Source organism: Cataglyphis hispanica, chromosome 21 (assembly GCF_021464435.1).
Source record: "Cataglyphis hispanica isolate Lineage 1 chromosome 21, ULB_Chis1_1.0, whole genome shotgun sequence".
Lineage (NCBI taxonomy): Eukaryota > Metazoa > Arthropoda > Insecta > Hymenoptera > Formicidae > Cataglyphis > Cataglyphis hispanica.
In genome coordinates this window covers 3,563,302-3,590,654 of record NC_065974.1, presented here as the reverse complement: position 1 = coordinate 3,590,654, position 27,353 = coordinate 3,563,302, and the positions used below count along the sequence as shown (strand labels likewise).

General features: G+C 41.4%; 1 protein-coding gene across 1 annotated transcript in view; it reads left to right on the top strand.

Annotated features, from left to right (window-relative positions):
* Window positions 1-27,353, top strand: part of LOC126857505 (uncharacterized) — a 127,131-nt gene that overhangs the window by 88,500 nt on the left and 11,278 nt on the right. Inside the window, exons 24-26 of the mRNA XM_050606973.1 lie at window positions 5,933-5,987; window positions 6,081-6,220; window positions 24,657-24,895. Coding sequence (XP_050462930.1) covers window positions 5,933-5,987; window positions 6,081-6,220; window positions 24,657-24,895 — 434 coding nt within the window. The remainder of the gene's footprint in view (window positions 1-5,932; window positions 5,988-6,080; window positions 6,221-24,656; window positions 24,896-27,353) is intronic.

Genomic DNA, 27,353 nt, shown 5'->3' with positions numbered 1-27,353 from the left:
CCGCGGTGGTCGTGGTGGTCGTGAGCAGAAAATAAGTATAGAAGATGATGGACGCTCGTAGTAATTCCCTCTAATAATTGAAATGTACCCGACGAACCGCGCGCGCTTGGCCGGGCCAGTTTGCGGTGCATGCGTACGCTATGTAGGGTTGTGATGCATAATTGCACATCGCCATCGCAAGTCGAAAACTAATTTGGATTTCGTCCGCGCGCGGGAGACAAAACGCGAGAGAGAGAGAGAGAAACAGACAGAGACGCGTTTCTCATGGAGACGTGGATCTAACGCTTGCGTTTAACGACGATAAAATCGATTCGTTAATTGCGACGGGACTTTGAACGAGAGACTAACTAGTGATCGAGAGAGCCAAACGAGGAAACGAGAATGAAGCGACGACGATAGGCGGAACGATAGCGTAAGAGTCCGAGCCGATAGGGGTGACGTAGCGGGTGGGTGGCCCCCGCCAATATGCCGTCGTCCATACATCACGTCGGAGCGACCCGACAAACTGGGGAAACCTGACCAGAAATATGATGTCATTTATATGGTAATACATCGGAATCCCGTCATTTAGATACTTCGATGATTAATGCCTCCGACAAGACAGAGCCAGCTGCTTCTCTCCCCTACTTTCCTCTATATCGCCGCTATTTCCTCGACTTCTGTTTTCGCTCAAATTTCGGGCACTATACCCGCCTAAAGTAACCAGCGTCGAAGGATTTATGTCATTCGCTTTTGTTGCAACCGGGTCGTGAACGGCTGACAGTTTCTTTGACAAGTACAAGGTGAAAATTAGTGAGAAGAAGCTCTCTCGCAATTAGTCCTCTCGTCAAACGCGTATATTCATCGATATCGATGATAGGAAGCGGACAGTATTTCCTAAACGGAATTCGAAGCATCGACGATTCATTGAGAATGAGAAAATTGACAAAGGTGACGATAGACTCGGTGATCAATCACGCTGCTGGAACACGCCGGATGTCGGAACATCCCTGCCTGCTTGTACCGTACAAAGGCACGATTCGACTCTTAAGCTCCCGACAACACCCTCCTTGCCTGGGATCCATCGACCGTGGACCCCTACCTACCTACCTACCTCTCCCCCCCCCTCCCCCCTCTCGTTTGCCATCCCGCGGACTGGCATCCCGCGGATACCGGTAACTCATTGGTATTCCCGCGCGGTGCCCGCCCCTGCGAGAAACCTTACGAAAAGTGTGAACTTAATAAGGAAAGCCTTCGAGAATCGGACCATTTTTGTCGTGCCATTTTTCTAATAAATGACAATTTTGTGATTCACGTCGCGTCGCGCGACAAATTTACTCCATTATGTAAGAAACGAATAATCGCCGAAAATATTATATTTTTTTTCGACGCGATTCGCTCTTCGCGGGAATTGATTAAAGTGGACGGGGATACACTTTGCCAGCGAGAAATATATATATATATATATATATATATCATATATAATCATAAAATATAATATCCGCTGTTCTCCTGCGCGAAGAATGACATCGGACCGAACGCCGGTCGGCCGCGATCTCGCTTTCGAGGCTTATCACGGATATCGGAAACGTTCTACGCCGCTTCGGTGCCGCGGCACAGAAAGATGACAGCGCTGAAACTTAGTGGGTAATTGTGCGGTTAGGACCCTTCTTGCGGTGTAATGAAGGAGTCGTCAACGAGGCCTATCTACACTCAATTAGCGTGATTACACGTTCCCTCCTTTCATCGTCCGGAATACCCCGCTGCGACACCACCGCGCGGAAGGCTGGGGTGTAATTGCGTGACACGCGGTGCCAAAGCACGAACCGTTTCCGAGATTGAGCGTTATAAAGCGTCGTAAAGGCGCCTCTATTAGTGAACGATTATTTCACGCGCTCACCTAACAAAGAATTTCCGATAGTCCATGTAAGGTATCTGAATCTTTCTTTTATTCGTTCGTTTAAGATATCGTATCGCGATCCTACAATAGGAGAGATTAAATTATAAATTTTATTTATCTTGTTTTATTTATGCGTAATAAAACAGATAATTGCGAGTATAATTACTGAAGTTTAAATGAACTATTGTTACATATTTTTTTTTTTTTGCTAAATTATATTTTTTAATTTAAAATATAACACAAATCATATATATTATCGTAGAAGTGTGATAATTTTCTAAAATTAAAGAAACAAGATTTCATCAATAAGAGATCATAATTGGCTGTGAGAGAAATTAGTGAAATTTTAGCAGAAAGTATAATTTTAATTCAAGAGAATTGTGTGTTATATTTTCTCGTTTTCAATCTGAAACGAAAGAGACCTTAGCAAAATCTTTCTCCAGTCTTGACTGCCACCGCACGGCTTCAACTTGTACTGGTAAACTTGCATCCTCTCTTCTTTGTCGGTATAACAGATTTCATTTCTCTGAGAGACGACGAACAGATAAACGGATGATGTTAGAGAAACTACATTTAAATGAAATATATATTTTTTAAATGATAATAAACTTTAAAGAGAGAGAGAGAATAGATCATAATTTTTAAATATTACTATCATTTATCGTATCACAAAAATTTTATGGATCTTTACACAATACAATATGTAGAAAAATATAATTACATATACATATGTATTTACATCCTAAATATTTTTATATTTGATGAATAATTTTTCGTGAAAAATTAAAATAATAAAAAAATGCAAAACATCAGCCACTTTTTAAGAGGGTATTAAATCATTCAAACAATGTGTATAACTACATATAATTTTATATAATTTTACCTACATAAAAATAATTTTGATAATTCAACAAAATTTATTCTTTATTTTCATATATAGCAGCGTGAGAGCGAAAGGGAGGGAGAGGGAGGGAGGGAGGGAGGAAGGAATGATCATAATACGTATCCCTTATATCGCGCCTGAAACGTCTGATTAAGACTCGCGTAAATCCCATTAGGGTCTAATATCTAACGCGTAATATGTGCTATATTTATTTGGGGTGCTCGGTATTACGAGGTCAATGTCTTGATGATGTAGCGGGACACATGGTAGACAATTTGTAGATGACATATCCTATCATGTACGTATAATATGTTTTATACACGTATTATCTACGCGTGTTATAACGATAAGAGTTATTATTGTACGCGAATCAATGTTACACAAAATGAATAAAATGAATTAATTTACTTATATATGTAGATATAGCCTACATAGAAAAATTTTGTTTACCGCGGGTTGCTATCTGTCAGATGCATGTCAAAGCCGCATCGTCAAAGCGATATGTTTTACTAAACAAAATATAATAAAATAAAAGATAAAATAAAAATTTAGCAGAATGACGACAATTATTGTAATAATTGTAAAATTCGCGTACTGTTAATGTCGAAAATATTGACTTTTAATTATATAATATACTATTGATATATACATATATTCTCCGCAACGTGAACAATAGCGAATGAAATAGCGGCCGATATATAGAGGTATGCGTCATTTATAGAAGCTCCTCATAAATATTCGCTACTTTACAGCAAGGAAACTGTGGTAGAGAAGCGCTCGAGAGTAAGGATATCGCTCGGAAAATATGAAATGGCCCTTTAAGACTGTTACTGCCAGGATCAGAATATTCGGGAGCAGATGGGGAGTTGTTCGCCCGCCTCTCTTGTAACAGCGTAACATCGGTCGAGGAGTTTAAAAAGCTATTTCACGGGGGCGGCAGGGTGCATCTGTTTTGAAAATCTCGCGATTTTAAGAGACACCAGGGGGAAGAGGGCTAGGGGGACGGGGTTAGGCAGACGCACGACTTGTCAGACTTGTTTTAAGGGCTCGCGCATCCCTCCCCCGGTGTCGCACCCTAAAAATCATTGGATATGCCAAGAGTCCTCGTTACACCGCGGAGGTACCTTGCGGAATTGACTGTCAACACCAACTGTCGTAAGATTGGCCACAGTTTATCTTTTTGCAGTCATGCATATATTGTCAATCCGATAGGCGGGACGTAACACTGTTCGTAAATTGCTTGCGAATTTTTATTTTACGGCAAAATTTTTTTTTTTTATCTTTTACAAGATTATTTAAAAAAAGAAGCATTCGATGAAATGCGATTAATGCTAACGCGCGAATAAAATAAACTATTCAGTTTCGCGTTGATAGCGAGATATCGTATTTCAGTTTAGATATAGATAAACATCTGGAGAAAATTTATAATGTATTTTATATTCCGATTTTAAATTTTATATTTAAATGAGATGCGAGCATTTCTAGAAAAGATGAATAGTTTCCGAAACATTTTCCACGCATTGATATCAATACTTGTAGAAAGCGTGCGGAGTAACTGAATGGTTTAGCGCAGAGGAAACAGAAATATATTAAATTAAATACGGACGTAGAGAGAAACACGCGCTTATGAAGGCCATAAGGGAGACCTAATGCTTATACGGATTCAGATTAGGTTGAAGAATTATGAAGCGAGTTAAATCAGCCGCGAGATTAGATCAGTACTGTTATCTACCTCGCTCCGTCGCTCCCTCCAGTTATTTGCTACATTAAGATAAGAATTCTCTGGCTAGCATCGAATTTGCGCTGACTTATAAGCGCGGTCGAAGGACAAAATCGCGCTCGGGTCCTACATATTATTACATAGATAATGCTAAACAAGGGTACGCTACTCTCTCCGCTATACAAGAGCATGCATATTCACTAGTCTGACATTACTTTCCATGAAATATGCGAGAAGCGCTTTTCGAAAACACGAGACACACTTGGAAAGGACGCAGCGCACGTTCGTCGATCGATGAAAAGTGGACGGCGACATTACGGTGCATTTTATCGAAGGAAGGGTCAGCTGGCCCGGGTCCGAGCGTCCAAGCGTAAAGGTATTCGGAGCTCAACAGCTCCTCGATACGCACCGAGGGTGGAAAATCCTCCAAGGGGTGCTCCGGTACGGCACACCGGGCGCGGAAGAAAAGACCCTTCCGGCCTTTCCGAGATCGCAGGGTGCGACACCTCATTTCCTTATCTTTAACAGGCCGTTACTTCTCCGTGCTTCGTTTCTTGACGCTCTTTTATCTGTATACCCGCGGGAAAACGACTCCTCTCCCCTCTCTCAATCGACATGTACGCCTTTCTGAAAGAGGGACTAATTAGCGGAATCGCGTTTCGATCCAAGTGCAAAGTCCGAATATGTAATGCGAATTTACTCTCCTATTTCGTCGCGCGGTAAAACAAATAAATATTTATCCTATTTTTTTTTTTTTTTGAAAATGAAATTAAAAAATCGCCGACGCATCCATGCGTTGCATGCAACTCCCTATATAAAAAGGATGATCGAACGAGAGGATTGCGAATATATACGTGGCGTGTATCGATAAGATTACGATACTGGAGAGCAAAAATCATCAGTCAGGCCAAAGATCTCCGGCCGAGGGTGAGATGTCCGTCTGGTGTGTTCACCCGCCGGCCAATAACACCCCATTCACCCTTACCGAGTCACACACCCCGGAATCCAAAGTCGTCGCAGCCTGTGAAAAATGATCTTCCCTAAATTGCTCGCTTACATGATAAATATACTACTCTCGGCGTACATATTGCCTCATATGTACGAACCGTGTCGCATCGACGTGACTGTTTGCATTATACATTTAAAGTTTACATTAACTTTACTTGTCACAACAACCGATGTAGAAAAATGTCGCATGTAATAAAGCCCGATTTATAATTTGCGATAAAATTCAATACAGAATTCTATTTATAATGTCATATATATTGCATATTAAAATGTATTCTGATACTTTATACATATGTGTTTTTTTAAACAAAACTGTTTTTTATATTACACATAATATATAAAATTATAGGTAGAATTTTATCTCGAATTGTTAAAGTGAAATTAACGAATACTTATTAATTAATTAAAATTTGTTTAATTGTCGCTCTCTTGTCATTTTTAGTCATACAACACGTTACATTTTTCGCACGAGTGACAGTACAGGCGATCAGCTGATTGTGAGTACTGGATTTTCTTTGCATAATTAATACGTACGTGTGCATTATATTCAAGAGTGCTTATTGTTATTCCGGTATCACACATATACACAGCGTGAAGAGATATCGAGAGACGAGATACCGTTACGACACCCTCCGATACTGTTACCCCGAGAAGAAGCTGATCTCTGTTCCGATCTCGGACAGCCTAAACAGAGATGTAAGGAACTGTGCGGTAGAAGGGAGAGTCGCAGGTATATATAATAATATATTACCGGACGCGTTGCGCTCTCGCGCCGTTACTCTGTTCCGAAACGGGTGGCTGTGCGCTCGTAAAAATGAGGAGATCGCAGCGCAGAGATGAAGGAAAACAAAAGAGAAGGAAAATCTTGCATATAACGGATTCCTCTATCATCGCATCGCCTCGGCCAAACTATTTTACGACAATGTCGTTCCCGGCGCGTGGATCAGATGAAATGCCAACGATCGCACACGCAACAGAAGCGGCGTAACGTAACGAAACGATGACAGTAACGCGTAATCTCGGTCGCGTCATCTGTCCCCGGTCCGGCGAGTAATAACGTACTCTCGACATTTCCAGATTTTCCGTGCATTATTCCCGATTCACATTTCAACGAGATACAAGTATACGATTCGATAAAAGCGACGATACTGCGTCGCGCGCGGTAGCAATAATATTTTAATATATAGCAGAGTTGGTGGCCGCAAAGTACAAAGCACCACCGTGCGGTTTGCGGCTGGACGGTCCGATGCGCGACGTAACGAGGAAATGGTGCAATTTTCAACTACATACCAACAAGCCTAATGTGTATTATGCGCGTATACGCGTATATATACATATATATATACGTAAGCAAGCGAACGGATCGCGATGCGAGACCATGTATATGCCATTGTGTCCGGTAATTCTCGATATCCTGCCGGGGAAACCCGCTGGGTGGGAGGGCAGGGAGGCTGGGGAGGGAGGGAGGGAATCGTAGATCGATCGCCGGGCATACCAATCATTGCCATATAATACTCGCCGGGCATCGATGACACCTTCGCTGTGTCCATTCCATCTTTTACCTTCTCGTCTCGTTCCCTCTGCCCCTTCACGGCACGACGATTCCCTTGACTACGTACGAGACGAATCGCGCGCGCAACGATAACGGAGCATTTACGGATCATCATCGTCGGGATCGTCGTGTAACGAGTGTAACGAGATCGCGGACGGAAGTGGTGCACGCGTCTGTATAAGGGATCTTAATTCGTGGAATATTGCGATGTATGTGAAAGATTTTACGCGTCGATCTCAGGAGATTGAATTTCGATTCAATTCTCCCTCTTTCTCTCACACACATGTATATGTATATATGGACTTTTGCGTATTCAGTATTTGTTCTCAGAGGATTCTTTGCAGAGGAATATGCCTTCTGAAAATTGGTTCTGTATCTTCTCCCTTCCTCTTCCGACACTGCGTTAGTTATGACTCGGGTGTACCCCCGCGAAAATAATAATTTAATAATTATCTCCGCCGTGCCGCCTGTCAAGTTTGTCCATTTATTTTCCGAATAAGAGATATAGATAGACGAAAAATGTTGGCGACAGCGTTTGATAAATCATCTACGTGTAAACGATTAAATTGCGGCGATATACCATTCGGAAAGAGGAGCGAGAGGCGTGGAAAAAAAAATATTATAATAAAAACGATAAAGTTAGGAAAAGAATTAGGAGTAGGAAGGCAGAGCCGCCGAAGAGAATACGAAGTCCCTTCTACTCGTGTACTCGATGCGGCTGAAGAGGGTGGCACGACGTTCGTTAACGCATTTCCAGCAGTCTGGCACCGATTGGTGTGGGTGCGGTCGTATACTCCCTGTCTCTTCGTTCCCATTTCAATCTCCAATACCATTCATGCGTTTTGATGTAACCACCACGAAACGGTGACGCGGTGTCGTGGACGACGATGTGGCTGGTTGCGCGCGCACGCTCACGCACGCAGCGCGTACAAGCTCATAAACAAAACGACCGCGTTTTATTGGAATGTCAAAGCGGAATATTGGTATTCTTCGCGAGGACTCCCCAAAATATGTACGTCCGCGAGTCGCATGCTAATGACCGATGCGGGAGCCTCTCGGTACGAGAGGCGAGTATCGGCCTCTCTCCTCTCTCGCATCCGGTTGTCAGCGCGGAGTCGTTAGATGACTGGCGCCACGGCGGTTGATAGCCGCTTGGAAACTCACCTTTCCATTTCTAACTTTAGCTCTTTCTGAGCGACCGTGTACTTCTCCCCTTTTGTCCCGCATGGAAATCGCGGACGGCCAAGAAATTGCTCTCCTCCGACCTAAATAATGTCTGTTACCAGTCCAGTCTTTGATTCGCCCGTACATGATAAGAATATTAGTCTTTCTCATTCAGTGTTTTTTTTTTGTTCTCTTTACGATACATACGCACACAGATAAAAAATTCGATAAAATGCTTATTAATTTTTAATTTCCATTTTTTTTGCAAACTTTTAGAGAAAAGTATAAAATCGCGCCGAGCGATTAAAGCCATCTCCGACATATCGAGCTTTTGCAACTATCACATATTAATACACATGACGGCGTGGTGTAACTTGATCGCGCGATCTTATCATCTGGATCGGTAATTAGATGATACAAATCAATCGATTTAATAGATATAACGGACGATCCAACAACTGTGTAAATCGTCGCGTGCAATTTCCCTCGTCTCGAGGGAACTTTTCCGAGGAGCAGTTTTATCATAAATATCGGACACCCCTAAGACTGAACCGACGAAACCTATGTTGCTACATGTCGATCCTGCGGTGCGATCAATACGGCAAATCGCGATACACACATATGTACGAACGCGACAAAGATGGAAATTACAAAAATATATATATATATATATATATATATATATATATATATAATTTATCAGCTACGAGAAATATAAATTTGTTTTTGCGAAAAATTTTTTTGAATTTTTTTTTTTTTTTTACGCAACTATTGATGTTACCGAAGTAATATTTGTTGCACCGAAAAATACAAGCGGTTTCGTGTAACACCATTTATATAATATATTACGACGCGATAACCATCGCGCAACGCGACGATAACGATCTTGGGTTTACGGATCCTGTCACCGTTTCCGTTGTATCCAATCTTGGGCGGCGACAATTCCGCGATAACGTTCTTCGTGTTTCGCTCGCACAGGTGGATGAATTTCGGAAAATCTGCTTCCGCGAGAGATACGTCTTAAGCGCGACTATTTGCACGTAGCTATTATAACGAATCGTTAATCGCGAAATAAGTTATTAAAGTGGTGCGTTATGTAAGTACAAGAGATAGGGGATGCATAAATCACGGATACGCGAAAACAAACCGTCCTCGAGGTTTGATTAAGATATTAGAGGGTACGCGGACAGAGAGAGAGAGAGAGAGAGAGAGAGACGTCCTCCTTCTATCTCCCTTCCCTCCCCCCCCCCTTCTTCCTAATTTGAATCGGTATGTATAGCGACGGCGATACGTAACGTAATTGTCGTAACCCGATCCCGTATGGTAATTCGCGTAGGCGAGCGAGTTAGCGTTGAGCGAGAGAATGTTTAACCTGCTCTCGTCGGAGAGACGCGCGTATTGTTATTTTAATAGGCATTATTTGATTTTAAAGTTCAGTGAATGCCAGTGTGTTCTTGAAGGGGGATGTGATTGCCTCCGCTCGCCGATATAGGGTCCCGAACCCTGTTATTTCCTTTCCCCCGATCCCCATTTTCTCTACCGCTGGTCCGCGCTCTTGCGCTCTTCCCGCTTGTCAATCTACGACACGGCACGCTTGAAGGTCCAAAAATTTCTGCGCTCTATCTCTCTTTCTCTCTCTCTCTCTCTCTCTCTCTCTCTCCCGCTACGTGCGCAAGAATGCACAGGAGGCGGATTGTGACGAGCGAGGAAAGAGGATTCTTTTTCCTTATTCGAGACCGATTGAAAACTTTCCGCGTCATTCGTTGTCGTGAAGAAAGACGGCAAAGCTAAAAAAAAAAAAAAAATCGCAATAAACGTTAATAAATAAATATTTCGTCAGGTCTCTTTCTCAACGTAAACCTCCAAGAAGAAAAGAATATCTTCTACGAGTATACGATTTGTGTGCAACGTGTCCTATAAAAATCGCAATCGCGCGAAAGAATTGCTGGATCGAACGTACGGCGTATTCGCTCTTTCCTCTAAATTAACGACGGACTAAGAAAGGTCCGTAGGATCGCAGTCCCGGTATACCGGTTGATTTGCTACAAGGGGGATGAAATAGGCGGAAGCGAAGGGGGATCGGACCACTAAACTCGCGTCCAGTAAATAGAATCTAATCAACTCTCTCCAGTTGCGGTCGGTCGATCGCAGATTTTCAGTCGAAATGTAGCCTTTGACGAGTTCCGTCTCTCGCGATTCCAATCGTTTTCGCAAAGGCCACGGTAAGCGCGAAATAATTGCGGACAGCGTTAGAGAAACTGTCACATTAGGGTCGGTGGAAAAAACGCGTGTGGCTGACGATGACAGAATCGTGTCGTTAAAAAAAAAAAAAAGAAAAAAACGAGGAAAAAAGTAATATCTCGACAAGAATGTGCGCGCAGTTCGCATCGTGGAAGGAGGAGGCGGCGAACGAGGAGATTACTCCGGCCTGCGAACGAAGATGGCGAGGCATAATTAAGTAGCGCGACAGGGAGGGTGCCAGGGTGGCGTAACTACGAGCGTTTTTTTTTTTCGAAGGTACTGGGGCGAAGAGAGGAGCAGTTTTTTTTTTTTTCCTTTAATGTTAAAAAAGTTACGCTAATATGTGCGTGCCGGGCAGGAGAAAGCAATTTGTTTCGCTAATCTTTCTCGTTCTCTCTTTCTCTCTCTCTCTCTCTCTCTCTATCTCTTTCTTTTTCTTTCTCTCGACGACAGACGTAATTGAAACCCCGACGCAATTATGAATCGCGGGACGAGGGGATGCTGGCCTTTATACACGCTAATGTCTCGCCTTTCTTATTTCAATATGTTCGATATGATACGGCGTAATTGATAAACGATCGGAGCGCGAAAAAATTCCGTTTTACTTTCTTATCTTACGGCTTGAAAAACTGACGTAGATAAAGTATCGCAAATTGCATTAAGAATATCGGTTATAGTACAAAATCCATATTTATCTCAAAGATTTTTCGAGTATACATAAACAGAGCAAAGATTGTAAAATTTATGGAAGAAAAATTTGTAGAAAGAGAGAGAGAGAGAGAGAGAGAGAGAGAGAACAGGACAAGATTCATTAAGCGAAAACCGATTGCGAAATGAGCTTAGCCATTACGAGGCGCGACGGAAGCGGCGCGTCCGGAAGAGCCGTCGCGAAATATTTCACAGAGACTTATCTCACGGGAGAGAGAGAGAGAGAGACTCTGTTCTCGCTATCAGTGAACTTTTTAACTCTATTTATTTCGCGCCGCGGTGCGAGGATTCATTCGCTTGTTATTATTTATTACCACCGTGTCGCGCCCGCGCGACGGCGGGCGAGAGCCGCGCGCAAGCTTTTCCAAGAGGGTTGGCGAGCAATAATCGCCAACAATAAACGCGAATCGCACTTGATTATTATGATTGTCCGACTCCTTTCTGTAGCACCCTCAAATAACTTCGTTTCTCGTTAGTAGCCGGGCTCCCCTTATGCTGCGGAAAGCGGAGGGAGAATTTGGCACGAGAGGCGAAGACGAGAGAGAAGGCGGACGGAGGGGGTTGGAGAAAGACGGGAGGGATGACAGCAGTGGAAAAAAGGAGAGAGAGAGAGAGAGAACGATGCGTTTCCGCTTGTGAGTCCGAAGGTCGGAGGGTTGAATGACAGCGGTGCAATTTGAAAAATTACAGGAGCCGCATACGCTTATACACGTTAACCCTCGTACCCCTTAGATATCTCGTGCCCCGTGGGCAAATATCCTGCTTGCCTTTTCGCGATCTCGAGACGTCGCTGCTCGATATATCTCGCCTATCTGTCAAGGAAAGGAATCTTTTTTTCGCGTTTCGAATACTCGATCGTTCAGCAATTTTCTGTATCATATATATATCAGGATGTTTTAGGCCAGGTTAGAGAAACTTCAGGATCTTATAGGAAATTGAATTTGGAACAAAAAAGTTCTTGTAAACATAGGTCCGGAAACGCTTCGTTAAAAAGTTATAACTATTAAACGTCAAGAAATCATGTTTATTTGATGATTTTTTAAAATAATCTTTTATTTATTTGAAAAAAGTAATGAAATAAATCTAATATGTAATTAAATAACAAATTAAATTACATTATTTTCATTTATGTAATTCTGATAAGACGTTCAAAAGAAAATAAGCTCAAAACAACGAAAAAAGCAGGAATTGTGAAAACAAACTTTCGAACGTCTTTATGTAAACACTACATACATTTATAGCGTTCGTAGATCACATAGGCACTTTTGTTTACATTTCTAACATGAACATTCAGAATCAGTTTAGCTCGACAAATAAGCTAATGTTTATTAGTTATAACTTTTTAACGGAGCGTTTCCGGACCTATGAAACTTTTTTGTTCCAAATTCGATTCCCTATAAAATCCTCAAGTTTCTCTAACCTGACCTGAAACACCCTGTATATTCTCGTTTAATATTTCATGTATTTTTACAGTTTCTCGTTTTTTCAAAGATATAATCCCGCGATTTGTCCCGCTTGTCGATGCACAAACGACAGTCGTTTCGCTTTACGTTACGCCGCGATATCACCCTTCCGGTCTACCGGACTGTAAATAAGTATCCACAACTAAGTAGCTCAACAACACGCGCAACTACTTAGAGAGGATACGTGCAACCGGGGCGAGTGGCTGCTCGCTCTCTTAGAAGGCCTTGATCGTAATCTTTCTGTCTCAGATATACGTGCGTTCTGTACGTGTTTGTCGGAAATTCTCGATTACGACACGGAGAGAGGCGCCGGGCCAGTTTATTACGGACACGTGGGAGGACTTTGGCGCGCACGTAACACCGTAGGTAATACGTGTACCCGAATCGGTGGCAGTGCTCGGCGGTAACGCCATAAGATAGGGTCTCGTTATTGTCGGTACAGTGTTCCTAAATTGCCGCCCCGAGCCGAGAGACGGCGGGAGACGATCCGGAAAGCGAAGGGCGGCCGGGGTTTTCGGTACGACTAACTAACTAACGGGTGGACCAATTAACTTTCAATTAGAGAATGGAGATAGCTCTTATCGCGTCCGCGGATAGCGGGGGAGGACGGGGGGCGGCTTTTATGGGGCCCTTCTTTACCCGACGGCCGACGTTTATGTCCGCACTGATACATTGTCCCGGAAAAGGGTTAGATACGGATCGTTATATAAAGGCGGTATTATCCGATTGAAGAAGCAGGCGATTAACCAACGAGTTAATGCGACCGAGAGCTATGTAGACCTCCACCTGCAACGAGGAAATTGCGCGATCCGATAACGCGCGAACGTGATCGTTAGCTGCGATATATCATGTAAAACCAACCATCGATAATTCGACGTAATCCAAGAAAATCACTTCCTGATTCAGTATGCACTTCCATAATATTATATCATTTTTCTGCGCAAATCATTAATTAAGTGACTTGCAAGAATAAAAAGAAATTAGAGCGGATATAATTTTATTTAATTTGTGATTTAGACAAAAAAGCGTAACGTGTATGCATGGTATGTATAATAGGTACATTAGCCATCGAAAGAACGCGCAACCAGTAGCACAGGACATCCATATGTATGATTATGAGAACGGAGTTATCACCGCGAGGCGCTCTCTCGGTAGAAACGAGCCCGCAGCCAAGTTCATATTTGTGCATTACGCTCACGTGCAACGATACAATAAGGAATCCTTCGTATCGGGGATGCATGCTAAGTATATACACGCAGCGCGCGAGCATTGCGTTCGTCGTATCTAGTAATGCCGATGCGTCGTTTCCCGTGCTAGGCTTCGATCGTCTCGTATCAAGCTAGATTCTCGTCGCCTAAGTCTAGAAATGCGAACAACCGCCTACATTTTTACCGCATATAAACGATTTGAGTTAAAAAAAAAAAAACAAATTAAGTACAAAAGAATTAGCCTCCTCAAAGCTCTTTGCGTATCTTTTAGACGTAGTTAGAAAACTATTGTAATCCTAAAACATTAACGAAAGGGATGAACAGCTCTCCGGAGATCGCAGTTTTCATCATTTTTTGACTTTAATTTTATATTTTTATTTTTTTAATTTTTTCTTTTCTGTAATTTATTTAAAATTAATTATAAAATATACACACGTACATATATTCAAATAAGTTTTCTTTTAATAAGATGAATAATTTTATGTAAAAAATAATGATTATCAAAATTATATTATAGTCTTTTACGATTAAAATTATATGTAAAATCGAGTATTTTTATTTTTATCTCGGACATTATTCGAATACACGTGCATTTATTTCTCTTAATATAATTAGATAATCACGAGTATCATATCAAGAAACTACATGGAATACTTTCATGTTAAATTATATTTTTGGATAATTAATTATGCTTGACATTCCACGTATAAAAATATTATTAAAAATTCAATAACACATATATAATTAAAATTTACAAATATACGATATTTATAAAAATACGAAATTAAGTAATAAATATCCTTAGTAGTTGGGTATAAAGACAATCCGGCTTATATATATTGACAGCACTCCTTTCTACCAAATGTTATCAATCCGATCTTTGAAGAAAATCTATTTGAAGAGATGCTAGAACTAATTCCTAGGCATGGAATAGGGCTTGTAGGACTGATTCGCGTTAAGATTACACGTACATGGGAGACCGTATCTGCGATCAATAGATGCATCGAAACTACAGAGATTGTCCTTGGAGTTTGTTCGCGTAATTAACTGCTCGGGTATACCCTCTCTATCATTAATATTAGCGTTCTCTCCTAAGTTAGTTTACTCTCAAATCTCTTCGTGAAATTTCTACCGAGTATTAATCGCACCAAATTTCTTTCCTTGCAAGAATTAGATAGTGAAAAAATATAGAAGATTTTTAAAGATATAATCCTATGATTTTTTCGTCTCTTGTTTTATAATTACAAGATAAATATTAAATGTTCCTATGTAGTAAACAGATTACATAAAATCATGTGTGTATATGTACGTAAAAAATTGATACATCACGGATATCGCGATCAGAGGCTGTGAAAGTTCTTGACATAAGCACGAATGGTTTGCTAGACATTCCCGATAATGCCGACATCATGGCGAATATTACTCGGCACGCTCACGTACATTTAGTTTGATATATAAATTTTTAATTTCTTCAAGGATATTGACACATATGTATACATTCACGAATAGTTAATCTTAACGCACAATGGCCATATATGTGTGCATTATTTTTTCATAAATTTTAAATATTATTCAATTTTTTCTGTTTTATTTAATAATTATAAATATATTTTGAATAAATATAATTTAAAAAACAGATAAAATAATTGTTTACAACTTTAATGAATTCATCCCTAAAGAAATTAAAATTATTTTTATCATACATACACATACACATGCACGTTAAAAAAATAATTTATCACTGCGAATTTATCACCTGCTATTATATTAACGACATAAATATAATACTATGTTAACAATCACGGTCTCGACTGGGAAAAGTACAGAAATGAAAATCGCACGAGGAATCTTGTCATACTCGATGAAGAGGAACGAGGTTGCATCGCATCGCGTTGCATAGCACGAAAGAAGGAAAGAAAGAGAGAAATAGAGGGAAAAAGAGAGAGAGAGAAACAACGTCGTCTCTCGGAGCGGAGTGAAACACCACAACCGCGACGACGACGAAGCCGAAGACGATGACGACGACGACGACGAAGCCGACGACGACGACGTCGACGAAATAAGACAGGATGGTGGGCGGACGCGCATCTCGCCAGGAAGCCAGTATCCAGCAGTATCGTTCGTCGGGCAGGGCGTTTCGTGGGCGGGATAACTCCGCCCGTTATTCGGCGCACGCTCCCGTTATTCACGTACTCTCCCGACTCTCCTTCGTTCCTCCGGCGTTCCTCTCTCTGTGCGCCGGCGACGTCTCGTGGACGGTACAGTCCCATCTAGTCGCTCGCACGGTCACGAACGGCCGGGACGGTCGTTGGTTCGAAGCTCGGTCGGCGCTTCCCGTCACCCTCTCAATCACACGCGCACACCCACACCCCCTCCGGGATTTGACAGACGCGTCGCGGGCGATTCAAAGTAGCGCCGACGGCGATGACGACGATGATGATCGTTTCCGTGCACGGATGCCGATTCGAGTGCCGGTTTGTGCATCGCGTGGCACGCGGGTGAACAGTGCGCGGGCGAGACGACGCCGATTGACAGACGGTTCCTTTAACAAGTGCGGAAAGATAAGTGACACTCTCGGTCTCTGAAGAAAATGTTGCCGTATCAGGTGGCCATGGATTACGGGGGCTTTCAACGTCAAAGCCCGGTCGGGGTCGGTGTCGGTGTCGGCGGACCCCATCAGGGGGCCGCTGGGGCGCTCAACATCAACCCCGCGTTCACGCACTCCTGGTTCGTACCGGCGGACCTCTGTGTCCCGTACAAACAGAGTCAGGGTCCTCTCCTCGAGCCAGGGCATGTTGTTTCTCTTATACTTATTTCTCTAATTACGTACGCTTATATATAGTTATCATTAACGTCATTGCTGCATCTTGGACGGCGATCGACCCGGCGATCCGCCACGAAAGTTTCTCAGTTTTGACATTTAACTACCACGTGTATAGAAAATTCATCCGCTCGAAATTTCGCGGATCTGTTGATCGATCATTTTCAATTAGTTGATCGATCGTCGAAGAAGTTCTTGTAAATTTCTTTCTTTTAAACGCGACATGTAAACGCGATATCTTATTTTTCAAATTGCAGTTTATAATCCTCAAAAATGACATATCTGAATTTCCAAAAATAAGTTTTGGCCTGCATCGCTCGGAAGATAAGATAAAATTGATGCATATTGGGATATATGTTTTTCTTATATTCTAAACTTGTCTTAGAAGACGAGCAAAAATAATTGTTCATAGAGCTACGTCTCGAGATATTAGATGGGGGATGAAATCGATCGCACAAACACGATCCAGGTGTGTCTCATTTGAAAGATAATTCGAAATACTTTGCGCGCGATAGGATTTAATTTTCGACCTACCCCTGAGAACGCACCCCGAGAGGGCGTTTAAGAGATACTCTTAATCTCGGTGCATCATGTATTATTTATGCTTCTCTTGATCGTAATCATGTCCCGTTCGACAAATTACGACGCAGGTACGACGAGAAGCGGTTGATATCGAGAATTTCCGCGGCCCTTGGAAATCGGATGAAAGGGCCGCCCGTATAGCGCAGGGTACGGTCCCAAGAGAGCTCTGTCACAGTGAGTGGATAATGGGAATGGTGATGGGTGGCGGTAGGTAGGTAGGTAGGTATAAGGCGCGAGGGTGGTAAACCAATGGGGGTAGACGAGTACGTCACGCCGCGGCCGTAAACCCGATGCGATATCGGAGGAACGCTGATGCTGACGGGGCAACCGGGGGAGCCGTCAAATGTTACCTTTGGCTTGTCGCCCTTATCTCCCTTCCAATATATACCTCTATTTTGATTTTCCGACCGATTTTCCGATCGCGCCGGTAACGAACCAATCGCGCTGATGCGATTCGACTTGGTCTTAATCGTCGCGATGCGAAAAAAAACTCTCTACTAGTATATTTTATATCATTTTTTTATTATTGACAAAATATATTTTATTTTGGCAATTTATTGTACGTTTGATCAATTAGTTACAAAATTCCATTTGATAATTTTTTTTTAACGATTAACGTGCGAATAAAATCTTGTAAAGGACTTTTCTTTTAATCGACGATGCGTGATATCGCAGACAATTAATTATTCAGAATGGAAAATATAACGTACAACAGCGTCAGAAAGTCGCAATTAACTTCGACCCGGAGATCAGTGACCGCGGATTCGTATATCTGACTTTGGCGATGAGACCGTGTCGCGCCACGGGCTCACGTTCCCGGAAGTTAAGACACCAAGCGCATCCGGATGCGAGCCACGGACGTGAGGCCTTTCGAAACCCCTTGCTTTCTCTGTTAGCTGACTGCTTAACTTTTCAGTGGACGTTCATATCTCTATCAATCTGATCTTCTCATAGTATTATATATATTATAATAACATATTATAAAAACATATTTATATTATAAAATTTTTATATTATAAAGTTTATTATTTATATTTTAAAGTTGAGCTGTTGCTTCCTTTTTTACATATAACATTTTAAAAAATTTTTTTTATTATATATTTAATTGTTATATAATTATTATAGAATATTACTAAACGAATTTTTTTACCAAAAAAAAAAGGAATTTAAAAATGTCAATATATTATTTGTATATTATGTCTAATATATGTATACTTTCCTATACATATATTTTTTATTCTCGTTGACATCACTTTTTTAAATTTGCATTATTATATTATTTCAAATTTCTTTTTCAATTGTGTGAAATTAGCTGGCTCTTTTTTTTTAATAGCTTTTTATAATTTTATTATAATTTTTAAAGTATTATTAAACTGATGGAATTGTTTTCTTTTGCGCAAAGAATTTAATAATACATTGTATTAATAATACATATTTATACATTATTTTGATAATATTATATTAATAATATTATTAATACATAAGATATTCGTAATGAACGCTCTATCAGATTCTTTTCGATCTCTCCTATTTATCCGATCGTAATGATAATAACGAAGAGTGAGAGAAATCCTTTTGGTGAATCTTATTTTATTTACGGATATTAGAGAGGCGCAAGGCAAAACAGAGACGAAAAGGCAAACCGCACTTCGCGCTGTAAACCAGACTTGATATCGAGGGAGAGTTCGCGTCCAAAATGTTAAGGAAAGAAGAAACAGCTCTTACAAGTGCATTTACCGAAAGTTCTCAGGCTCGACCTCCGCTCCTCCGCATCGGGAAGCTCATCACGTAGACTTTAAGCCCTCCCTTATCTGCGCGTCATCAGGAGCCAACTTCCCTTCGTCTCTCTATCTATCCACTATCTCCGTCTCTCTCTTTCTCTCTTTCCCTCAATTTTTGTTTCTCTCTTTCTCTCTCTCTCTCTCTCTCTTCTCGCCCTCTCGCTGTCGCGGGCATTGCGACTCTTTCTTCGCTCGTTTTTATTTTTTTACCCTCTCTTTCTTCAACCCTCCCGCCCTCCTCCCCTTCACCCTCCGTTTTATTGTAGATGTGTATGCATGCATGTATGCATGCGTCGTGATTTACGTCCGCGGATGCAGCGGGATGCTTTATAGTGCTCCCAGCGTTATCTTTATTTTTTTCCTTTCTTTTTGTTTCATCCGCTTCCATTCAGATCCCGCCCTGTTCTGTGAAAAGCATTTCCTCTCTTGTGTCTCGCCTTGTCTGTCATATCACAATGAATATTAGAACACTAAAGCATAATAAGCACGCGGCCTAATTTTATGTAATATTCTCTCTCTCTCTCTCTCTCTCTCTCTTTATTTCAGCATTATAATGATAAAATAATCTCGCTAAAAAATAATAATTATATCAACAGACGGGCGCGCGGATCTCGAAAATTGTGATACGACTGTAAAAGTGGCTTAAACGCAATTTTTCCCTTCTGTTCATTGTTGTATTCAACGTCAATGCGTCCTAAACCTCATCCTATGCGTAATTGCGCAATACAGCGCGAATTTACACACGCGACATTATCTCCTTCGCACTCGCTTATAAAACTCGGCATGATTCAGGCGTTGCATCATGAATGAAATCGCGGACTATGGTCCACTAGAAGCGAGGGATGTATCGTGAATAATTCATGACATCGGATAAAAACATAAGCGGCGAAAGACAAGCGGCTCGCAATACTTTTCCAACGGCTTTTGCGAAAGAGTTTGCCAAATCGCACCGTCCATTCTCTATCGTCATCGTCCATTTCTTCGAAATTGACTATATATCGGACGAATTGGAAAGTTTGCGAAATAAAGCGTCGCTATTGCTATCGAAAAAGAGAGCCCTCCTCCTCCAACTCTATCCTACTTTTGTCGCACCAAGGCTGAAGTTTACGACGCCCCGGTCCCGAAATCTAATCGCGGCGCGCGGCGCGCGTAAAACTTATTCCTCGCTCCTTGTTATCGGACGGTCAGCGGAAATGACATTTTTCGCCGAAACGCTACAAAAGCCCGGGCATCCGATAGCCACCCTCGGGCCCGGCGGGGCCGCGAAAGAAAATTATGTCGAAACTGAAGCCGTAACATTAGGAGCATTGTATTGTTGCGCGAGGCTACGGCTCTCCGGGGAGTAGGTTGGAAGGTCCTTTTCCGACTCACGTTCTCTCCTCCTCGCGCTCACGTACACGTAGACGCGGGAACACACAGACGCGGAAATACAGACGGAACGGGACATACCCTCAGGTGGTGCTTGGGACCGGCAAATGAATCGTTTAATTGAATTAGTCGATGAGCCCGCGTTACGACGCGCATTATAATTTCTACGGTTGCCAATATCGTTCTCACTTCTCGGTTCTCCTGTCTAAGAAATCATATTCAGGAAAATTCGGAGACCATTGTCGAGGAATTTTCTCATATATACAGAATTACGTACTGTAATTTTTTTGTAGTGCTGAAAAAACATTTTGCGCGAATTAACAATTCTCATAGCAGATGAATATTCAATATTTTGGAAAAATTATTTTCCTGACTATTTTCTATCTATGAGATTGTGAGAAATAAAATCACGATGTAAAAAGATCTGAAAGAGATAGATACAAATGATATAGGTATTGCAATCTCTCTCTCTCTCTCTCTCCCTTTCTCTATCTCTTATTAACTGTATTTATTAACTGTAAGGCGTAATAAATATATCGTAAGAAACTGATACTTTTCACACATTTTTTGGAGAAATTCATTGCCATTTAATGAAATCATATATTACACATCAGTGTCATCAATCATGAAGGGTTCTGTTTTCAAAGATTCATTTGTACGGATTGTCTTTTCTCTGGAAAAATTTGGAAAAATGAAAATATGGAATTATCATGGATTTCTTTTATACTTGGAAAAATCAGGAATTTTTAATGGGACTCGGAAAATTTTTTTTAAAATCCTCTCTGATGATTTTGCTTTTATATTAAAAATAATCGGCAAGTTAAATGAATTATGTGTTTAAAATATATTATAAATATATATTTATCTCTGTTTATATATATTTAATATCTTAACAAAATATTAAATATATGCAATATATATTTTTTGTTTAAATTTTTAGTTTATTTTATAAAAATTATTATTTATTTTTTTTCAATACATTTGCAAGTCTATTACTTCAAACTTAAATGTCTCCGAGTTTTTCTTTCGTACAGAGTGAAAAACATTAGAAAAATTTATTTTAGAAAGTTGCACCAAAGAAGTCTCTAAAATATTCTCTTTATCTCTGTACTTTTTGACGAAAATAGGAAGATCAGGAAATGCTCAGATAACTTTCTTACAAAATTTGAGTAGATAAACTCTCTGTCATATTAAAAGAATATAAATGAAAAAGAGATAGTGCTGAGCGATCTGCCGCACATGTATCGAGTTCGCGAGAGCTTTCCATCGGCACGAATTCCATCGGCATAGGGAAACGATGTTATCCGCACGGTAATCTGGCCGATTATTACGGCGCAGCTGCCATTTCTCGTACCACGAGTGGTGGTGGCGACTCGACGATTCGAATCCGCGAAGAACGAAGAAACGGAGGGTTGTCGCGGATATCCGAGGGGGCGAGAGAGCTCGTCATAGCTCTCTGCTGAATTATTGATGGGCAGCACTTTGAGAGAAGGAAGGAGAGGACGAGAAGGCTAAGCGTTAGCGATGCTCTCGGTGGCCTTTTCTCGAGGATCGCTAAGGATATACCCGGCGATGGTTGCGTGTCGGGAGGGACCACTATCTCCGGTCCCGCGGGACTTTCGGGACTCGCGAGCCCTCGCCGCCGCCACCGCCGCCGCCCAATTCCAACCAATTTGACCGAAAGTTGGGCGTAATTTTATTTTCACACGTCTGCAGACGCTTCACCGCGCGAAGCCTGCCTGAACGGACGAAGGGCGGCCGTGTGCTTAGGTTTAGCTTTTCCAGAGTTCCGTTTCTCTTGGGGGATAGATTCGGCGCGGTCAAAGGAAGCTGCCGCCCTTCGTTTCTTGTATTTTTTATCTTTGCCAATCATCGACGGAGAGATGTTCGGCTTTTAATCGTTTTGTCGATTTCGCCCGCGTTCCTGTGACAGACAGCCGTATTTTTGTTAGAGATAAGCATCTAATTTTCTCACTTAAATATATTATATTAATATTAAAAGAGTTGTGTGTGTGTGTGTGTGTGTGTATGTTTGATACGGCCGAAACAAATGATCGCGATATGACAAATAAAAAGAATGCAAAGTGTACACTACATAGTCTATTCGTTGAGAATGATCGCGGCCACGGAAAAGGGAAGAATCTGTCATTATCCCTTTGGGACGAAAACGAAAGTCTGCCTGTAAACGAAACTTTACCGAGGGCAGGGGGTTGATGTCGCAGGATGCCTGTGAAATGTCGAAACAAGATTCTGTGACACAGTGTGGCAGCTTATACTATCGAGGGAGGGATGCTCTCTCTCCTTCTCTCTCTCTCTCTCTCTCTCTCTCTCCTCCCTTTCCTTCCGTTTTTACGACTTCCGATCCCTGTTCGCAGCCGAGAATGGTCATAATGGGTTACCATCATGTTGGCGCATCTCTCGCGCGAGGGAGAGACAAGCTCGGATAGGTAGGGAAAGTACACCGGTGTTTTACAGCCGTTAAACGCAATAGCGAACGAATAAAAATCCCATCGCGTTTCGAATCATTTCGGCTCCGGATCACGACACGGACGCTTCCGCCAAGCCTGCGGTCCCCATCGAAGAACGACGGAAGTTAGTTAATGGGCTAAACTCTTAACTCTGATGCCTTCCTGGGGACAGATTTCGCGCGCGGTTGCCCATTTTTCGGTTTACCAAAGTGCTCTCGCGAATAAAAAGAGTTAATCGCCGTTCGAAATGAGAGAAAAACAAAGCGCTTGAATCTCAAGCGCACTCGCGATACGTACATAAGTGACAATGAAAAAAAATATTGCTATCACAATTTAAGGATGTATGTGTCATATGTCGATATAAATATTGACAAAAGTATGAAAATTTCGTAGACTGTTCTGTTATTTCTTTTGAATATCTGTACATAATTCTTGTAACGATTTGGAAATTATTTAAGTTTAAAGATCCTATATATGATTCTTATGGAAAATCGCGTATTGTAGCACCTAACAAGCATTTAACAAATTTGACAAGGAAAAGGCAATGCTAATGAAATAAATTTTTTTACATATATTAAGAAAATTCTAATATTTGCAAAACTTGATTTAGATTTATTTAATCGTTTAGAAGTTATTTAATAAAAAATGTAGAAAAATATTATCTGTTTCTTGACAGGAGGCATTCAAAAGTTTTTGTCATAAATTAGGAAAAATAATAACTATAATTATTTTCTTTTACGAAAACGTCAAAAATTATATATTATTTTGTGATACTTTAACTGTTTTCATAATCCGGATTTATTTATTTGATTTTTCAAACAATATAAACGTACGAAACATGTTTGATGTTGACATAAAACATTTTTCTTTAAATTTTGATAGTTTTTGTTATAGTAAATATTGTACAGTAAAAACATTTTGAATAAAATTTTTGTGCACATTCTTGGAAGAAGCGTTTAACGCGGATCCATTTGCGTGGCATACAAGATAGGAGCGATTCGCATACGCTAGAGGTTAATGACCAAGCTTTACCAAGAAGTGCACACAGATTTCGTGAAAACTCCGGCCGTTTCATTGGCCGGTGGTTTACAGTTTTAAATGTAAAACCGGTAGCGAGGGGCCGGTCGACTGGGGCGTGGTTACGACGTTACATCGATGTACTCTCTCGCGGATACATTCGCCGGCTTGTCAGTAAACACGGGCTTCATAGCGCTTTTGAATAATGTATGCCGGTAGCACACCACGACACACACTATCGCCACGCCTCTTCACCTTTATACCTATTTGCGCGACCGCATAATTTCAGCTTCGTTGCCGTATGTACACTATACGCATTTGCGCGAAATAACTCCCACCCTTCCCCGATGTACACTTCGCCATTAAGGGAGACACACGTCGCGATACGACACGTGCGCAAAGATCCCTTAAAAGGAACGCGTCACACATAGGAAGTATGGAGCGAATTTGCGGGCCGATCGCCGTCTTTCTCTCTATGACCAACTTATCACCCCGAATCCATAAGTGTCGGAATATTTATCGAACCGTTAACACTTTAATCGATAGTCCCGAGTCGAATGAAAACAGCTGAGCTATACCGTAGAGCTCATAACTCGTGCTAGCAATTCTAATCGAGCAGCATTCGTTTATATTCGGAATTATTTTTCTCTCTCTCTGGGGACTACTCTGTATGCTCACATGGTGAACCGCCATCCATCATATGATAACGTTTTAATTTTGTAATCCGTCCGTAAGAAATGCATTTGTGTTTTCGTCGCCTGTAACCGTTGTGCGTGTGTGTTTGAATTTACAGCATCTTGGAGTTGCGCAAGGAGAAGAGCCGGGACGCGGCGAGGTCGCGGCGGGGTAAAGAGAACTTTGAGTTCTACGAGCTCGCGAAAATGCTTCCTCTACCAGCGGCCATTACCTCCCAGCTGGATAAAGCCTCCATAATAAGACTAACGATCTCGTATCTCAAACTCCGCGATTTCTCCAGTCACGGCGATCCGCCGTGGTCCCGCGACGGTCCACCGCCCAGCAAATCTGTCAAAGGTAAGATAAAGTAACGAGTCGCGATTCGCGCAACATCCACATTATTTAATCGACGAGAAAAAAAAATCATGGATCCTGATCCCTGTCTTGCATATTGAATTTGCGATCGAATTATTATTCAGCATATATAATTCAGCGAATATATAACGCGAGAGAAATTCTTCATTGATTCTGTCATCTATCTATTTAAGCGCCGTTCGAGTATCGCAATCTCGAACGGGAAACATTTTGTTTTAATTTATTACGATAGACATATGTATAATCCGAGTAGTCGCCTCGATGAAGATATATCTGCCGATGATGTCTCTTGATGGATCAGCGTTTAACCTTCGAAAAGGGGGAGTCATCCAGACTGTTAATAGGGGGGGATCAGGACCCATATTCCGTGAACCTAACTTTCTCTCCAGGGATAAGAATAAGAGAGGAAGTCAGCCGCGTTATAATTCCTTTACGCTCGCGTCGTCTGCAGTGGAGTAGATTGGTATTGCGGCGGACACGCGCGAAATGTATCGTCACACACAATATTTTTTATCGTACGACTAATACATGTATACTTGACACTTTTCGACACATATACTTTATATATCGATAATTTAATATATTACACAAGTTAAATATATATATATAAATTAAAGAAGAAATAAAAATTGAAGCAAAAATGAGGGAAGTAACCGCGTTATAATCGTGTCAAAGTCAGCGAATACTCGATCTGTCTCCGAACGACCTCTTTTTGACAGACACGTGTCTCCTCTGTTGTCAGACAGAATCGACGCGTCCTGTCTCGCGTCACTTGCCGTCATTCGATTTTGTACGAATGTGCCTTGTGGATGAGAGGAATTTTTTCGCCTATCTCGTCTTTTATATCGCGTTTTTCGCAACTACGAATGAAATACTTTGATAGTAATACGAAACGAGAGAGAACTATTAGGATTATATCGAACGAAGATTGGACAGTTGTTTCTTTAAGGAAGCACGCGCAGCCTCGCCGGCGATAGATCGAACTTTCAGATATCCTTTATAATTCCAGTGACCATGCAGCCGGCGAGAGATTTCTAGAGATACATAGTAATAGAGAATTGTCGGCAATCATCGAGCGATAAGATCGCCGCGGGCCTCTTTCATTTTCGTGCTTCATTTGGCGAAAAGGGAGTAGAGCTACTGGCTTACTTTAGTGCACTTTCGCTCTATCATGGCTTTGTGTATTTCACGGCCTTTATTTACGGATCAAATCGATTTTTTTTTTTTAGAAGAAACAGACTTATTATTGATCGGAGATCGCGAAGAATAAATGCAGCCCCCGAAGGGAAATTGTTAAGACAGCATTGACAGGAAATCTTACTTCCTCGTAGCTTTATATATTTCGTGGACTTTATATATGGGTCAAATCAATTTTTTTTTTTTAGGGAAGGATCAGACTTATTATTGATCGAAAATCGTAGAATAAATACAACCTCGTCTATTCGATACGAAAAAAATCCTTTTCCCCCCGCGAAGAGAAATCGTAAAGACAGCATTGTCGGGAAAGCCTTACTTGCTTCGTAGCCGTCGCATATTTTCGGAGTGCACAAGGGTGGGTGCTGGTTGAGTTAATATTTACAGTGCGGGAGGGTCGCGAAAAACGTTAGAGAGAGGTTTCGCACGTACGCGGGTACGTATATAAAGGCTTAGGTATAGGTACGTCTCTCTCTCTCTCTCTCTCTCTCTCTCTCTCTCTCTCTCTCTCTCGCGTCTACCACTATCCGCATGAAAATCTAATCACGACAACCCCCTGTACGCGCGCAAGGCCTCGCGTTACCAACCGCCAATGTAACTAAACTAACGAAATTGAGTTAGGAGCCGCGCATCGCTGCCGCAACTCCTTGTCAAACTAAATCCAGTGCCGCCCCTCTTCTATTCAGTACGCCGCATGTGTCAGGGACAGGGTACGAGGCTTCTCGACTTAACCGAGTAAAATGATTCGAGATTTCGAGAGAGACCGGTTGATTCGCGAGGTATTCGGCGAGAATAATCGATCGACGGGATGGGGGCAATTACGTGATATTTGTCCAGAAATATCGCGCACGGATATTTTTCTAGCCTGCCTAAAAGCAAATACGCGCGGTCAAGTTATATTTATCAAAATATTGTGATAAATGGTGGACGCGAGGGTTGATCGAGGTGCTAAATCCACCTTCGATCAAAAGATGGAACACTTTGGTAGAACGTGAAAAAAATATATATTGAGTACTATTCCAAATGATTAAAAACCCGATCTACTTTAGCAATATGAAAAATTGATGATTTTTAGGAATTTTTTTTGAAGAATATTTGAAACTGATTTTTTTGCTGTTTTATATATATATATTTATCAAAGTTTAAACAATATATTAGTACTTTTAAATCTTGGATATCTATTTTTTTTTTTTTTTTAATATGAGTTTAATGTTTTTTGTTTAATCTGCGCGTAACGTGTTTCAAA